At 39.0% G+C, this 18,193-nt stretch overlaps 1 protein-coding gene across 2 annotated transcripts in view; it reads right to left on the bottom strand.

Moving 5' to 3' along the window:
- The window catches only part of PCCA (propionyl-CoA carboxylase alpha subunit), a 365,509-nt gene that overhangs the window by 117,706 nt on the left and 229,610 nt on the right, over window positions 1–18,193 (bottom strand). For both annotated transcript variants that reach the window (XM_021065866.1, XM_021065867.1), the window contains one exon: window positions 8,055–8,157. In XM_021065866.1, the coding sequence (XP_020921525.1) occupies window positions 8,055–8,157 (103 nt within the window). The remainder of the gene's footprint in view (window positions 1–8,054; window positions 8,158–18,193) is intronic.

The following is an 18,193-nucleotide window of genomic DNA, read 5'->3' as shown; positions in this document are numbered from 1 at the left end:
TGGAGAAGTAATTTTATCAAGAAAACAAATGTTTTTGCTGAAATGAAAGAATTCCATGTTTATATAACATGATGTGTTTCCATAAAAAAATCCATTAACAGAAAACATTTTCCTCAATAGGATAATATTTTCTGCTGCTTTGTCTAGAACAGTTTTATAAACTGGGGGGGGAAAAGGGTATAAATGACAAAATTACCAAATAAGAGACGTAGTTTACATGATCATAATACTGAATTACGGTCACAAGAAAAAAAATTGGAAAGACATTTTAAATATAAAATGTTGCATAACTTCAAAAACGTGCTTCAATTTTCTATCATTTATCACATACTACAAGTACATTTTCTAAATAGGATTACTATCCCGCATTAAAAGTCCCTAACAGTACTACGGCATTCATTTTAAAATGCTACTGCAAAAAATGTTCTTTTTCTGTCTGCCTATTGTGCATTTAAGTCATAGATAACTTTTTAACAAAAAGCCTAAATAGGTATAAATGTAAAAGTTATTTGACTCCATCTGTAGTCCTCCTTATGTTCAAGAATAAGAATCTATTCTAAAAATTGACCATAGGGGCAAAAGGATAGATATATCTTTTTCCTCAGAAAGGCATTTGAGAATTATTTCTTTAAAAGAACAACCATGACTCTTACCATGTCTCTGCACAAACTCCAGAAACTACATGTTTTAGCATGACTCTCTACAAATGGGATTTAAAAAAAAAAAAAAAAAAAATTATGAGCAGGTTAGGGATCCAACACCATTGCAGCTGTGGTGCAAGTCCTAACTGTGGTACTGGCTTGGCCCCTGTCCCAGGAACTTGCTGTGGGTGCAGCCAAAAAAGTAAAATAAAATAAAACAGATTTTGCTGTAAAATGCAGGCATAAATTCTTATTGAAGGTACATGTAAGATTCTTTTCATTAATACTGGAAAAACAAAGAAAATGTTAATTGGTGTGGAAGATTACTAGAAGATTGGCATATGCTTAGTTCACTCGGTTCTTCATCGTTATAAAAATGTTACATATGCTAAACAAGCAGATTGTGATCAACACTGCACAACTATAAATGTAATAAATTCACTGAGTAATAAAAAATAAAAACAAATGATACATAAAAATATTTAAATAGTTCCACTTCAAACAACATTTTCAAAGTCTTCTCTAAATAGCAAAACAAACTCTGGTAGAATGTTTTCTTAGTCAAGAAATCTAAAACAAAATGCAGGGAGATAGAACAAATGGGAAAGCACTGGCTATATTAGAGGAAGAAAAACCTCAAACAATGCGTATATAATTATTTCTTATTATGCATCCATATGTAATTATTATCTTTTATTCTTATGCTCATCACCATATTCTTTCTTCGAGAAGAAAAATACAGGGTAGTGATTTCAATGATATGAATACTACAAAACATTTCCCTCCCTCCACCACAGGCATCTAAAGTTGGGACAACTTTACATGAACCAAAATGAACATGATTAAGAAAACAAAATGAAAGCACAAACAAAATCTTTTAGATGCACGATCTTATCTATCTCAAAAATGGCACTGCTCTAAAAAAAAATTACTACTTACTTGGATAAGACTGTAAAATTTCTGCTAAAAATCAGTATTTTGAATTTTAACATAATTGGGAAAATGTGTTAATATCTACAAGAGGTAGTAAGATATTAAAAATGTTTTCTGACAGCTACTCTTTTTTTTTGGTCTTTTTATGGCCATACCCAAGGCATACAGAAGTTCCCAGGATAGGGGTCAAATTGGAGCTGTAGCTGCCAGCCTCTGTCACAGCAACACAGGATCTGAGCCATGTCTGTGACTTACACCACAGCTCACAGAAATGCTGGATCCTTAACCCGCTGAGCAAGACCAGGGATTGAACCCATGTTCTCATGGATACTGGTTAGATTCATTACCACTGAGCCAAGATGGGACCTCCCTCTGACAGGTACTCTTAACCAGCATATCTAATTGTGTACTTGGTAAAACTATACATTGTACAGGTAACGTGGTGTGATTCATTCACGTTCTTCCGATGCTTTCCATGCTTCATTTTTTTGTTTTTCAAACTTTTTGGCAGCGCCCACAGCATATGGAAGTTCCCAGGCCAGGGAGGCACTCAAGCCACTGCAGCGGTAACGCTTAACCCACTGCACCACAAGGGAACTCCATTCCCTGCTTTCTTTAAATGGTGCGACTTGAGCATCCGTGTTCAATCACAAAGAACGTTCTTTTTATCATGTGACAAAAACTATTCGGGCTAGAAACAAGTGTATTATTCCCTGTATTAACAAAGATTTATCACAGTCTCACAGAGCTAATTTTCCACGTCAGCGCTACTTTTTCTCAGAATTTTCTCCAGCAAAACTCTTTTGTCCAGTTAGATACAGAGAGGTGCTAGCTCACAGGCCTTGGAACCAAGCTGACCTACTTTAACTTTAGAGTCTACCCTCCAACTTGGGTGGCTTCAGGTACCTTATCTACTTAGTCTTTCTTTTTTTTTTTTTTTTGGTCTTTTTGCTATTTCTTGGTCTGGGGCCGCTCCCGCGGCATATGGAGATTCCCAGGCTAGGGGTCCAATCGGAGCTGTAGCCACCGGCCTACACCAGAGCCACAGCAACGCGGGATCCGAGCCGCGTCTGCAACCTACACCACAGCTCACGGCAACGCCGGATCGTTAACCCACTGAGCAAGGGCAGGGATCGAACCCGCAACCTCATGGTTCCTAGTCGGATTCATTAACCACTGCGCCACGACAGGAACTCCTACTTAGTCTTTCTGAACCTCGGCTTCCAGCTCTTCTGTAAACGAGGGCTGGCAAGGTCTCCCCTGCCGGGGCGCTGTGCCACAACCTCACTCAGAGGCAGTGTGTGCCAAGTGTTTCCCTTGGTGCTTGAGACGGGAAACTACTCAATAAAACAGACCAAAGCAGTCAGCTGCCTCAGGAAATGCCTTTGAATAGGCTAAAGTACATCCCAAAAGCAATAAGGCAACTACAACAAGATAGGGAAATCCCTTCCTCACTTTACTGTTTATAGCAAATAAATAACAATAAAGCGGAGACAGTAAATACTTCTGTAACAAGCAATTAAAATTATCTACAAAAGATGTCTCTGATTTTTCAGCAAGCGTTGCTCTCCCACGCCACTATGTTCCAAAGTTTTTCTACTTACACTAGGATTGTGGAGGCAAGTCCTGGCTTATGTATAAATCATGTTCGAAATTGTTACCCTTTAGCCATCTCTGCAAAATAGAAGAACTTCTTCATCTTCCCCACATCTCTCCCTTCCCCCGGGGAAGCTGAGAGCTTTCTTCTTTCTCATGGATTTAATTAGGTGAACGCACCTCCATTACAGCATTTATCACTGTATTTTAATCACTTTCAAGTCTTTCTTCCCTTTACCATGGTAAGTAGAGACCGTTTCTGTGGATTCTCTAAGGGAAACAGCCACTAGTTCATCTTTTGTTTCCCCAACACAGTATCATATCCATATTGGTAATTTTGCATCGTTTTCTTGGGATGGATTTTGAGAAGTAGAATTGGTAGACTGGTGAATATCAGTGGTGAATATATATTCCTATTTAATCTGTCTTTTAGTTGCTGACATCTAGCCTGATAATTACTATTTGGAAAAAATATTATTTGAAACATTATTTGGAAGGTAAAATATGTCCACCATAGTAACAAGGATATAAATAAGTCTAAATACTTATTTAAATGTTTATGGTAAAAATACTCATGACAGAACTTGGTCAAGGTTCTGGGTAACCCAGATGTTTAGCCTTCTGAGGAAACGCCAGCTTGTTCCCCAAAGGGGTTGCACCGTTTCACCTCCCCAACAGTGAGTGAGGATTACAGTTTCTCTACCTCTTTAACAACAGTTGCTATCATCTCACTTTTTTTAATTATAGCCATTCTAGTGGGTGTGAGGTACTATCTCACTGTGGATTTGATTTGCATTTTCCTGATGACTAATGACGTTGAGCAACTTTGCATTTGCTTATTGGCAACTGAAGACTTTCTTTCAGAAATGTCTTTAGATTCTTGGTTCATTTTTATATTGGGTTGTCTTTAATATTAAGTGTTCATTATGTATTTTAAATGCAAGTGCTTCACTGGATATATGATTTACAAATAATTTCTTCCCATTCTGTGGTTTGTCTTTTTGATTACTTTTAGCACCCTTTGAAGCAAAGTGTTAAATTTTGACAAAGACCAAATCATCAATTTTTTTCTTTTATTGCTTATGCTTTGGGTATTAAATCTACGAAACCACCTCATCATGCAAACTCATGTATCCCTATGTTTTTTCCTAAGACTTTTATTGCTTTTTATCTTTTGTATTTAAATCTTTTATCCATTTTGGGTTAATTTTCTTGTACTAACAACACAAGGTAGGGATCCAAATTCTTTCTTTTACATATGGATACCCAATTGCTCCAGCACCATTTGCTGAAAAGGCTAGTCTTTCCCCAGTGAATTATTTTAGCACCTTTTGTCAAAAATCACTTGACCATACATTTATGGGTTTGCTTCTAGATTCTGATTCTTTATTCTATTGATCTATATGTTTATGCTTATGCAAGTACTACACTGTCTTGATTTTAAGAGAGTTTTGTAATAAGTTTTGAAAGGGAGAACTAAGTTCTCCAACTTTGCTCTTTTTTTTTTCCAAGACTGTTTTGACTATTCTGGATTCCTTAACTCTCTATTGTGTGTTAGTATCAGCTTTTCAATTGCTGACAAAAATAAAGCTTGGATTCTGATGGGAATTACACTGAATCTAGAGATCAGTTTGGGAGGTACTGCCACTGTAACAATTTTAAGTCATTCGACTCATGAATATGAAATGTTCTCTATTTGGATTTTAATTTTTTCCATAGCATGTAGAAAAGAGGTAAGTTTTGTACCTCTTTTATTGAATTTACTCCTAAGCATATTATTCTTTTGATGTTTTTGTTAATAGAACTGGTTTTTTTGTTTGTTTTTTCTTTTTGTCTTTTTGCTATTTCTTGGGCCGCTCCCGCGGCATATGGAGGTTCCCAGGCTAGGGGTTGAATCGGAGCTGTAGCCACCGCGGCCTATGCCACAGCCACAGCAACGCGGGATCCGAGCCGCGTCTGCAACCTACACCACAGCTCACAGCAACGCCGGATCGTTAACCCACTGAGCAAGGGCAGGGACCAAACCCGCAACCTCATGGTTCCTCGTCGGATTCGTTAACCACTGCGCCATGACAGGAACTCCAGAACTGTTTTCATAATTTGTTTTTGGATTATTCTTGCAAGTGAATAGAAATACATTTGAGGAGTTCCCATCGTGGTGCAGCAGAAACTAATCCAACTAGGAACCATGAGGTTGCAGGTTCGATCCCTGGCCTTGCTCAGTGGGTTAAGGATCTGACATTGCTGTGGTGTAGGTCACAGACACGGCTTGGATCTGGCGTTGCTGTGGCTGTGGTGTAGGCCGGCGGCAACAGCTCCAATTAGACCCCTGGCCTGGGAACCTCCATATGCCACGAGTGCGGCCCTAAAAAGATAAAGAGGCAAAAAAAAAAAAGAAAGAAAGAAAGAAATGCAATTGATTTTTATATATTTATTTTGTATCCTGTACCCTTGCTAGTGCTAAGCTTGTTTATTATTTGTAATAACTTCCTTTTTTTTCAGGGCCACACCTGTGGCATATGGACATTCCCAGGCTAGGGGTAAAATGGGAGCTGTAGCTGCTGGCCTATACCACAGCCACGGCAAGGCAGGATCCCAGCCGTGTCTGCGACCTACACTGCAGCTCTGGACCCTTAACCCACTGAGCGAGGCCAGGGATTGAACCTGCATCCTCATGAATACTAGTCAGATTCATTACTGCTGAGGCACAACGGAAACTCCTTTCGTTCTCTTTAGGGCTGAGTATTCCACTGTGTACATGTACCACATCTTCATCCATCCGTCCGTCATGGACGTTTAGATTGCCTCCATGTCTTGACTATTGTAAATAGTGCTCCTGGGAACACTGGGGTCACATATCTTTTCCAAATAAGAGTTTTCTCCAGATATTCACCCAGAAGTAGGAGAGCTGGATCATAGGCAACTCTGTTTTTTGTTTTCTGAGGAACCTATATACTGTTTTCCATAGTGGTTGGACCAACTGACATTCCTACCAACAGTATAGGAAGGTTCCCTTTTCCCCCACACCCTGCACAGAACTTAGTATTTGTAGACTTCTTAATGACGGCCATTCTGACTCAAGTGAAGTGTATCTCATAGTTTTGGTTTGCATTTCTCTAATAATTAGCAACACTGAGCATCTTTCCATGTGCCTATTGGCCATCTGTATGTCTTCTTTGGAGAAATGTCTATTTAGGTCTTCTGCCTATTTTTTTAATTGGGTTTTTTGTTGTCGTCGTTATTGTGTTGTATGACCTGCTTGTATGTTTTGGAAATTAAGCCCTTGTTGGTCACATTGTTTGCAAATATTTCCTCCCATTCCAAAGACTGTCTTTTCATTTTGTTTACTGTTTCCTTTGCTGCGCAAAAGCTTTTAAGTTTGATCAGGTCCCATTTGTTTATTTTTGCTTTTATTTCTATTGCCTTGGGAGACTGACCTAGATCAGAGAATGTTCCCTTCTAGGAGTTATATGGTGTCAAGTTTTATATTTAAATCTTTAAATAAGTCATTTTGAGTTTATTTTTGTGCATGGTGTGAGTGTGTTCTAACTTCACTGATTTACATGCAGCTGCCCAGTTTTCCCAGCACCACTTGTGGAAGAGATTCTTTTCTCCATTGCATATTCTTGCCTCTTTTGTCAAAGATTAATTTACTGTAGGTGTGGTTTTTTTGTTTGTTTGGTGTTTTTTTTTGGGGGGGGGGCATACCTGTGGCTTGTAGAAGTTCCCAGACTAGGGGTCAAATAGGAGCTGCAGCTGCCAGCCACAGCCACAGCCACAGCCACAAAGGATCCTAGACAGGTCTGCAACCTACACCACAGCCCATGGCAATGCTGGATCTTTAACCCACTGAGTCAGGGCAGGGATGGAACCTGCATCCTCACAGATACTCCTCAGGTTTGTTACCACTGAGCCACAATGGGACCGACCTCCTGGTGTGTGGGTTTATTTCTGGGCTCTCTATTCTGTTCCATTGATCCATATGATTGTTTTTGAGCAAGTACCATGCTGGGGTTTTTTTTTGGCCACAGTTGCAGCACGTAGAAGTTCCTGTGCAAGGGACCCGAGTCACAGCAGTGACAAGGCCAGATCCTTAACCAGCTACACCACAAGGGAACTCCTGTACCATGCGGTTTTGACTACTGTAGCTTTGTAGTATCGTCTGAAGTCTGGAGAGTTACATCTCCAGCTTTGTTCTTTTTCTTCAGGATTTGTGTGGCAATTCTGGGTCTTTCATGGTTCCATATAAATTTTAGGATTATTTGTTCTAGTTCTGTGAAAAATGTCATGGGTAACTTGCTAGGGATCATGTTAAATTAAATAAAAATTTAAACATGTCATTCATATCACAGTATAAACACAAGTCTAGTCTCACTGTGACACTCTTCAGTTTAGACCCAAATTAATCTAAAGCAGTTCTGTCATGGATACTATCCAAGGGATTTAAGCTCTTCTAAACAAAAGAAATGTCACTGTAAAGTAAGTTTAGCCTAAAGCATGTCTCACAACATGAAATCTCAAGAAAACATTACATGAGGCTTCAGATTATTTGTTTTAAAAGAAATGCAGCTATCATACATTTGGAATTAGAATTAGAGATGCTCTTCTTTGTAAGAAAGGCAAAATATTACTTCTCAATAACAAAAGAAAAATGCATTAGGTATCAGGAAGTGGGTTTAGGATGTGGCTAAGTCTGGGAATACATTTCCTAATTAACATAAGAGAACAAAAATTTCCATTTACATTGAGCTTCCTAAGGAAGATGAAACAGATACACAGCTATGTTGTGATTCAAAAGGCCAGAGTCATGGAATGTGTTAAAAATTGTTTTAAATATTCATAAATAATTTCAAGATCACCAAAAAATAAAAAAATAAAACTCACAGAGAACGTTGGTCCACTGTTTGATGCTGTGACAGTGTGAACTTCATCATGCAATCTGATTGAGAGCTCCCAGTTAGCCACTTGTGGTTTTATAATAGGCACTCTGAAGTAGAAAGAAAAGAAAAGGGGGAAAAAAGTTAATAATTTTCTATTATTCTCTCTCAGAAAACTGATTTGCCTTTGACATGAAGTGTGCAGAGTAAAACTGCCAAAGACTGTGCCTCAGAACATTTTATTTCAAAAATCTCTATCCTTGGAAAAAAGCTTTCAAATACAAACTAGAGAGATTAAAAACAAAACACACAAACAGACACTCCAAAGACAACAGCAGTCATTCGGGGATAATTGTGGTACCACCAACTATTCTATGAATTTGAGGTGCTTAATTGTGACAGTCCTTCAAAAATTAACCTTCCTTAAGCTTTATTCTTTTCATTATCTGGTTATTGTTCAAGAATGTTTTTAAAACTGTACAGTGCTAACGTTTTCTTTTTTTCAGGTTGACGAAATTATCCTTAGAATGCAAAAAATGCATATAATTAAAGTATATGATTTGGTGAGTCTGAACGTATTTATCCACTCCTGTTATTACCACCATCACGATCAAGGCGATAAACATCATCTCCAAAAGTTTCCTTCCGTCCCTTTGTTTTGTTTCTGGTTTTTTGTTTGTTTGGGTGAGAAAACAACATCAATGGTGCTCGTCTTAACACACACATCTTTTCTTGTGAATGATCAATATTACAGAAAATTGGAACAAGAAAAATTGCAACAAGCAGCCAGAGGCAAAAACAGTTTGGGAATACAAATGTTTCCCACAATTTTTTAAAGTAACAAAACTTTAATGATTTCTGAACTAAGCTAATTTAAGGATTGCATATTTACATTATGCATAGTTGTGGAGTAACATTAACTTATCACGCAATGTGTAGTATATGCAGACTCCAGCCTAAGGCATAGCTCGAAAGAGATGGGGGCTATGTTTTAATTTAACACCCCTCCCCTGAATTTCAAAGGATTCTGTGTATTCAACTTTAAAAAATCAAAGTCACAAAAACTATTACTAGAATCAAATCACCTCTAGTCACAATATCTAAAGGAGGGTGATAAATAACTCAGGTAAATATGTGTATTCAGCCTACTACTTACTCCCTTATTTTTGGAAGATGAAGAAGTGTTTAAAATACCAGAAGTGAAAATTAAAGCAACGTTTAAAAGTGCATCAACAAATCAAGATCACTGCACACCGTCGGCCTGGCAGATTCTTTTGGCAATTTGAAGAGGACCGTTTCAGAGGACAGATTCACACAGCAGAGCCTGGAAGACCAAGAGGGGGGCACAGCGGAGAAGGCATGGCCGGGACAGGAGGACAGGAAGGCGGACGCCGCTGTGATCCAGCCTGGCCTCGTGGGCATCTTCTCCACGGGGCCTTTGTTTATGTTCGTGCCCCCATTCGCACGGGAGCTCCTACAAGACCGCGATTCTGCCTCATTTTGACCTCCTCCTCCACCCTCAGCACAGGGTGGGGAGAAAGGGCTGGTGGGGAAAGACTGGAGGACCACCCACCAGGGGCGCAGGCCCCTCCAGGAGACACCGCGTCTCCCCAGCGACACGACTGCTGAAGGAACGCCGGCCGGCGTGCCCGGGCTCCAGCTGGCTGTCTTGGCCGCTCGCCCCACTTCACCTGGTTTATCCTCCCGTGGGGTTGACACCCCAACCTCTCAAGAGCATTTCTATCACAGAAACAACCTCAGGCTAGGTGACTGTGCAACACGGCTTTCCGGAATCTGCACTAACCTCCAGAATTAGGTCACCCTCTAGCTCAAGAATGTTCCACGGTCTCCACTTCAGATCAGGTTAAATCTTAATGAAGCTACTGATCATTTAAGCTCCTTAAAAAAATAAAGGCCCCACTCTTTGCATTTAATTTTACTTCTGATTATTCTCGGACCTGCGGTATCTAGTTGGCCCGAGGCCTTAAACTGCTTCGCAAACCAAACTGGAAGACAGCGAGGGACAACTAGGCACAGTGCTTACACATTCAGGCTCTGGGGACCTGCAGAAGTTGGTAGAAAACCCGGCTCTGCTATTAATTAGTTGTGACCTTGAGCAAAGGTCTGTTTCCTCACATATAAAATCAAGATAATAATAGTATCGGCCTCATAGTGATGTACTGCAGATTAAATTAAATAATGCATAAGTGTTAATTTTTATTATTTGGATGAGTCCCAACTCTAGGCCTATAGTCTTGTTTGCCCCCCAATAACGGAAATTCTCCCCCTTTTTTTCACCATGCTTGTGGCATGAGGAAGCTTCCAGGCCGGGGATCGAATCCATGCCACAGCAGGGACAACACCAGATCCTTAATGCACTGAGCTACCAGGGAACTCCTGAAATCCCTTCAAGGAAACTTTGGATTCCTTCTCTCTGTTTCTCAAACTAAGAGATTTTTCAAAAAGAATAGTCTTTCCCTCATAAACTGCTCCCTAATTATAGTATAAGTTTCAGTGATCTCCTTTCCTTTAACCTATGTTATATGTTTAATATTTTTCACAATTTAGTGGCCCAACCATTTAGTGAGTGTGGTGCCCCTTTCTAGTTTTGCAACAGGCCTGTTTCCGGAGGGGCTGGGAAGCTGCTGATCCTGACATCCTGTTCGCAAGCTGAGCCCATTTTCCCACAGAAAGCAGTCTTACAGATGGTGGCGAGATGAGCTACCGCTCTTTGGAACCCAACTACTATTTATTTTTCCCTTGTTTTATTTTGCTCCACATCTGTTTCATATATGTTAGAACCTGCCCCAGGAGGGACCTGTAGAGTGAGCACAGGCACTTTGGGTTGAAACGCTGAGGTCTCATCTCGGCCCCTCTCTTCCTAGCATTGTGGGGGCAACTCATTCAATCCCTCTGAACCAAAATTTCCACGCCTGGAAAATAAGGATCAGAGTTTGTGAGTTAAGAGAGAGAGCGGCTGCTTTCTCTGAGCATATACAGTTCCTGAGGCAGCATGTTTCTAACAATTTAAGGTGATAATGTTAATAAGATGTAGGAAACAGGCTTTTCTACAAGGTGAAAGCAAAGCCTTGACATACCATGGAAAGAGGGCCATACTTTATGCGTTCACTCTTCCACAAACAAAATGTGCTAAGATTCCTTCTGGCTTCACATAAGTTTGAAAGTAGTTTCATTTTGTTTTTTAAATCACATGGTTTGGGAGTGGACATATATGCCCAACGTAGGTATCAATAAATTCTGCAACGGAAATAAGCTGTAACTATAAAGATTACTAACCCACCAGACTGAAAGTGTATGTATTGAAACCACAATAACAATAATTACTCCGGTAATTACTCCACTAGTACAAACATGTTGATGATGCTAATAAGACCTAAAGTCACCTTTTTAAATTTTAGAAAAGAATTATATTTCTTCACCAAATCCAAAACAGCCTCAAAGAAGATTCTATGAACAACTCTGGAAAGAGGGAGACAATAATCCTGGAACCTTACTCACCTTACCACAGTAATGATAGCCAGAAGACAGCCTCCTTTACTGAAGTATATGTGTCATGCAAGAGACTGCCACCGGATCAAAAATTTCATCGGTGCGACTTATTGGCTAACAGCAAAGATCAATCATTTAAGCTACAACTTTGAAAGCAAAATGAAATCAAACAAAAGGAATTCACATAAACAGCTACTCACAAAGCAAGTCAAATAATAGCTCTTAACCAGACCTGTCTACTTGGATTACCATCAGCCAGCCGGAATGAATATGCTCAAGAAAGCTAAATTTTTCCATATTTTATGGTGAAAAACAACTCTCAACTGATTATCACGAATGTTAATCCTAATACATTTAAACTTACTGCAATATTTCATTCAAAAAGGTGCAAGTAATACTGACTCAGACATGTGGCTTTTACAGGTTATTTGTGAAAGCAGATTCTATGTAAACTAACAGCATTTTTAGTTATCAAGGATTATAAGCCTCTCAAAACCATCTTATCAGACTCTCGGAAAAGCTGGTTTTCAATTGTGCCAATACCTATTTAGGGGTGAAAACCTGAGTTAAAACAATGTTAGTCGTCAAAGAATCATTAAGAGATCCTTCATCATAACTTCCACAGTGGGTGGTCTGTAAAATGATCACGAATAATATGCTGCATTCCATGGCCGCGGAGGTCAGCTTCTGCATACAAATCTTCGCGGGAAGAAAAAGGCCTTCAGAAAAGTGGGCCATTCATCTGCACCAAGTTCAGAGAATTTCCAGCACGGTGAAAAGATATGCTATGCAAGCACATAGATGTATTCAGTGGGGGTAGACAGAACCAGCTACATGGCGACTACAAAGGAGCCCTCCCATGGCTCATGAATAAGTCGAGGAAATGATCAGAAAAAAAAGGAGAGAGATGTTTAGACAGATGGCCCACTTAAAATGCCTGAGACAGGGCATAAGCAATTTTAATGAAACTTTAGATCTAGTATATGAATTGTGTCTTATTTCCTCCAGGGGGAAAAAAAACCCAGAGACCAAAATTCAGCAATTCATTGAAAAACCCACTTTTAGCAAGTTGGGATGGAAGAAAAGTCACAAACAGAAGTTTTATTAGTGCAGTAAGTTCACATGAAATTCTTCACAGAGCCATCAGCTATCAAAATGAATATAAAAGCATGGAATGAGCAGATTAAAAGAATTTTAAACAGAAGTCTACTGCCAAGGCAAACAAAAATCTAAGCCTTATTATCGGAGAGCTTACAACACTCCAACATTAAAGTTCATCACTGCAGAAGAAAGATAAAAGCAGCATTTTCAGAGAACCTCTTCAAAGCTAGAACTTGTCAAAGTGGAGGAACGGAATCCTGCCTACACGCAATTTAAAACGTGTGTGTTGGAATATGTGAGGTTGAAGAGAAGAACGTGTATCACAGAATTGTGCCTCGAAACAGGGAACACCCGGAAGTCTAGTGTCATGAGCATTACAAATCATTGCACAAATGACACCTGAAACAGAGAGTCTTACTTATAATCATAAATAGTTTAATATTATGCAAAACTTATTTCCTCCTTCCACCAATAAGGGTTTGTGGTTCTCAATATAAACTTTGGGCACAGCCCAATCGAGAAAGGCAATGACGGTGGTGCATGGCCACCCCCCTGTAGGCCATAGTGTCTGACTGGCCACTGACCTTGACAAGTCACTCTGCTCCTTGTGCCTCGGTTTCCCTATCAGTAAGACAAAGATAATAAGAATATGTAACTCACATGTTGATTAAATGAGATAAAAGGTGTAAAATGCTTAGACTGGTGACTGGCATATAGAGGCTAAAATAATCACAATTATCACAATTTTGTGCAACAATATCTGAAATCCTCCTCTATTCTTTCAACAACCTGTTACTTAATACTCATATATAATGTGCACACAGTGAAATTCATAAATCTTAAGTTCCATCACTGATCTTTCTAATAAATCTGCCTCTTTCCCACAACAGTTCAACTATAAAGTTTCACATCAACAAACTTTCAAAAGTAGGCACTCTTTGGGTATAGTTTTTGCCCAGTGTAATGTTTCCAAGGGTTATTCATATTGAATTGTTCATTCTTTTTGACTGCTGAGTAGTATTCCACGGTACAGGCAGACAAAAATTAGTTCACCCTTCTGTTGATGGGCATTTGGGTTGTGTCCAATTTGGGGCTGTTATGAACAGAGCTACTATCGACATTGTTTGTACAAGTCTTTTTTGAAGACTTAAGTCTTCATTTATTGTGTGTTAAAAAAAAAAAATCTAAGAGAAGAAATTCTGTGGTAAAAGTATGGTTAGTTTTATGAAAACTGCCAAACTGTTTTTTACAGTATTAAAAGCTATCTATACTCCCTTCAGCAGTGGAGTTTGCTTCACAGCCTTGCCACCATTTGCTGGTGTTAGGCTTTCTGCTTCTCGCCAGGCTAGTGTCTGAGAACTCACATCTTATTATAGTTTAATGTGAACTTCCCTAGTGACTCATAATGTTGAGCACCTCATCGCAGTACCCTGATATCGGCCACTTGTATCCAAGTTTTTGCCCATTTTGCATTAGGATGTTGGCCTTATTGATTTGTAGGAGTTCTTTATTGTGGGCAGAAAGCCTTTGTCAGATTTATATATTATGAATATTTTTCTCCCCCATGTGGCTTGCTTATTAATGTCTTTAAAAGTGTATTAACTTCAGGAGAGAGAGAGAGAGAGTGTGTGTGTGTGTGTGTGTGTTTTCAGTAAAAGACAATTTTTCAGAGTAGTTTAAGGTTTTCAGAAAAGTTGAACAGGAAATACAGAGAGTTCCTACATAGAGCATCCCTCACGCCACCTCTGACACATTAGTGTCCCTAGTAATTCACGCCTCGCATTAGTGTGGTAGATACATTTGCTATAACTGATGAACCGGTGCTGATACATTATTTTTAACCAAAGTCCATAGTTCACATTCAGGATCACTCTTTGTGTTGTACATTCTAGGGTTCAAACAAATGAATAATGACATGTATCTACCACTGACGCATCATACAGAATAGTTTTGCTGCCCTAAATATCCCCTATGCGCTACCTACTCAACTTCCCTTCCTCACACCCACCAAACCCCTGACAACCACTGATCTTTACTGACTCCATAGTTTTGCCTTTTCTAGAATATTGTATGGCTAGAATCATACAGAAGGTAGCCCTTCCAGACTGGCTTCTTTTCATCTAGCATTAGGGATTTAAAGTTCCTCTATGCCTTTCTGTGACTTAACAGCTCGTGTATTTTGACTGCTGAATTATATGACATTTTCTGGACATACCAGTTAATATATCCATTTACCTAGTGAAGGATATCTTGTTTGCTTTTTAGTTTTGGCGATTATGAGCAAAGCTGCTAAAAACATATGTGCAGGTTTCTGTGTGGGATACGTTTTCAACTTCTCTCGATAAATACCCAGGAGTACAACTATGGGATCACAGGCTAAGAAGATGTTGAGTTTTGTTAGGAACTCTCTTCCAAAGTGGCTGTGCCACTTTACATTCCCATTTGCAATGAATAAAATTCCTGTTGCCCCACATTGTCGCAAGCATTTGGTATTGCTAGTGGTTTGGATTTTATTCATTCTAATAGGCATTTAACAATATCTCTTTCTTGTTTTAAGAGAAGTTTTTCATAGCAATAAAAACTGAAATGTCCTTTATGTTTAGTGCTTTTATATCCTTGCTAAGAAGTGTTCTGACTATATCGAGGTCCAGAAGATATATGTTTTCCTTTAGAGGTTTGGGGTTTTTTTGTCTTTTTTTTTTTTTTTTTTTTTTTTTTTTTTTTGTCTTTTTGCCTTTTCTAGGGCTGCTCCCATGGCATATGGAGGTTCCCAGGCCAGGAGTCGAATCAGAGCTATAGCCGCCGGCCTAGGCCAGAGCCACAGCAACACTAGATCTGAGCCGCGTCTGCGACCCACACCACAGCTCACGGCAACGCTGGATCCTTAACCCACCAAGCTAGGCCAGGGATCAAACCCGCAACCTTGTGGTTCCCAGTCAGATTCATTAACCACTGAGCCATGATGGGAGCTCCTAGAGGTTTTAAAGGTAGACCGAGGATTCACCAAGTTTCCTGTATTGTGGGAGATATGGGGGAGTAATTCATCAAATTGGTCCAAGAGTTGCAACTTTGTTCATCTATAAAATTGTATTAGCTATTCTAGGGCCCTTCTCATTTTCAAAAATTTCAAAATTGGAGTTCCTATTGTGGCTCTGCGATAACAAACCTGACTAGTATCCATGAGGATGCGGGTTCGATCCCTGACCTTGGTCAGTGGGTTAAGGATCCAGCGTTGCTGTGAGCTGCAATGTAGTTTGCAGACGTGGCTCGGATCCCACGTTGCTGTGGCTGTGGCATAGGCTGGCAGCTGCGGCTTGGTTCAACCCTTAGACTGGGCACTTCCATAGGCTGCATATGCGGCCTTAAGAAAGGAAAAAAAAAAAGTTTCAAAATCAATAGGCCAATTTCTTCTCCCTTCTCCCCAAACAACCCTCGTGGGACTGGAACTGCGCCTGCATTAAATCTACACATTAATGGAGGGAGAACTCACGCCTTGACCATATTATCTCCTCCTACCCATGAGAGTGATACAGTCCTCATTTATGTTCTGAATTTTCCTCAGCAAAGGGTGGCAGCCTTGAATCTCTTTATGAAATTTATACTTATTTTTGTTTTGGTGTTACTAGTTTTATTATAGATTTCTTAGAGTTTTCTTAACTAGCCTATTAAGTAGTCTATTAAGTTTCCTAAGCTGGAAAGCTTCCTTTCCTAGCCTTAAACTTTATTAGTTTTTCATGCCTTAGTATCTGACTAGTGACAGTTTTGAATTTATTTAAAGTCTCTGCCCAAGTATTTTTATACTACAGGAAACGGACCTTTAATTTTCACATTCAGCTTCTCATTTGCTAGTTTACTGAAACACAATTTTATTTGATTGACTTTTTATCCTTCAACTTTGCTAAATTTATGTATATCAGTCATAGTCAAAGGTACAGCAGGAAATCAAGGATGGAGGAATATTGGACCACATACCTGTACCACTTTCAGCTCCCAGGCTACCTGTGTCACTAAATTGAGAGTAGTCATGAAAACATTTATTATAGAAGAAACCATCTGAAAGAAGACTTCACCATGCTAGAAGATACAATGATGTCTCGTTTTAATTCCTAAAATTTGAACTTCTATTACACCATCAGGAAAATAACTTCTTAAATATAAAATATATAACAATTTTAAAAAATGCAAACAGCTTTATTGACATGAAATTCACACATCATAAATGTAAGTCACATGAAGTATACAATTCAATGATTCTTACTATATTCAGAGTTGTGTGTCTATCACCACAACCAATTTTAAAACATTTTTATGACCCCAAAAGGGAACCTTTGGACTCATTAACAGTCACCTCACATTCCTCCTCTAGCTTCTGCAGCCCTACGCAACCACTAATGTATTTTCTATTTTTACTTGCTTATTCTAGACATTTCATGTTAATGGAATCTTCAAATTTGTACTCTACTGTGCCTGCCTTATTTCATTTAGCACAGTATTTTCAAATTTCATCCATGCTGTATGAAATACCTCATTTATATTTATTGTTGAATAATACTCCATTCTATAAATATATCACATTTTATTTAATAATAAATATCTCTTCATCATCTCGTGGACATTAGGGTTGTTTCCTCTGTCTGCTTATTATGAAAAATGCCTGCTATGAACACTTGTGTGGACATATGGGTTAATTTCCCTTGGGTATGTCTACCTGGGAGTGCAACAGCTGGGTCATGTGATGTCTTACATTTTGAGAAACTGCCAAATTATTTCCAGGTTTGCATTATTTTACTTATAAATTTCTACCAGGAATGTAGGAGAGTTCCAATTTCTCCACATCATCACCGACACTTGTTACTGTCTTTTTTGATGACAGCTATCTTAGTGATTTTGATTTGCATTTCTCTCATGAATAATGACGCTAAAAACATCTCTTCATGAGCTTGTGGACCATTTGCATAACTTCTTTGGAAAATGTTCTATTCATGTTCTTTGACCATTTTTAATTGGGTTGAATTTTAAGAATTATTTATATATGCTAGACAAAAGTCTCTTATCAAATGTACAGTTTGCGAGTATTTTCTTCCATTCTGTAGGCTCTTGTCTTTTTACTTACTTGATGCTGTCCTTTAAAATACAATAGTTCTTAATTTTAATGAAATACACTTTATTTTTTCTTTTGTTGCTTTTTCTGTGTGTGTGTGTGTGTGTGTGTGTGTGTGCATTGACATCTTACATAAGAAATCACTGTCTAACCAAGTAACAAAGATTAACTGCTATGTTTCCTTCTGAGAGTTTTTAGTTTAGCTCTTGGTTTCATGCTTTTTTAAAAATTTCCTTAATTTTTAAAAATTTTTACTGCTGTACCTGGCGCACATGAAAGTTCCCAAGCTAGTGGTCAAATGACAGCTGCAGCTGCTGGCCTGTGCCACAGCCATGGCAACACCATACCTACACCACAGCTTGCAGCAACTCTGGATCCTTCACCCACTGGGGCCAGAGATCAAACCCACATCCTCACGGGGACAATGCTGAGTC

The sequence above is a fragment of the Sus scrofa genome, chromosome 11 (genome assembly GCF_000003025.6).
Source record: "Sus scrofa isolate TJ Tabasco breed Duroc chromosome 11, Sscrofa11.1, whole genome shotgun sequence".
Taxonomy (NCBI): Eukaryota; Metazoa; Chordata; class Mammalia; order Artiodactyla; family Suidae; genus Sus; species Sus scrofa.
The sequence above is the reverse complement of the archived record's forward strand: the minus strand, read 5'-3'. Positions and strand labels throughout refer to the sequence as shown.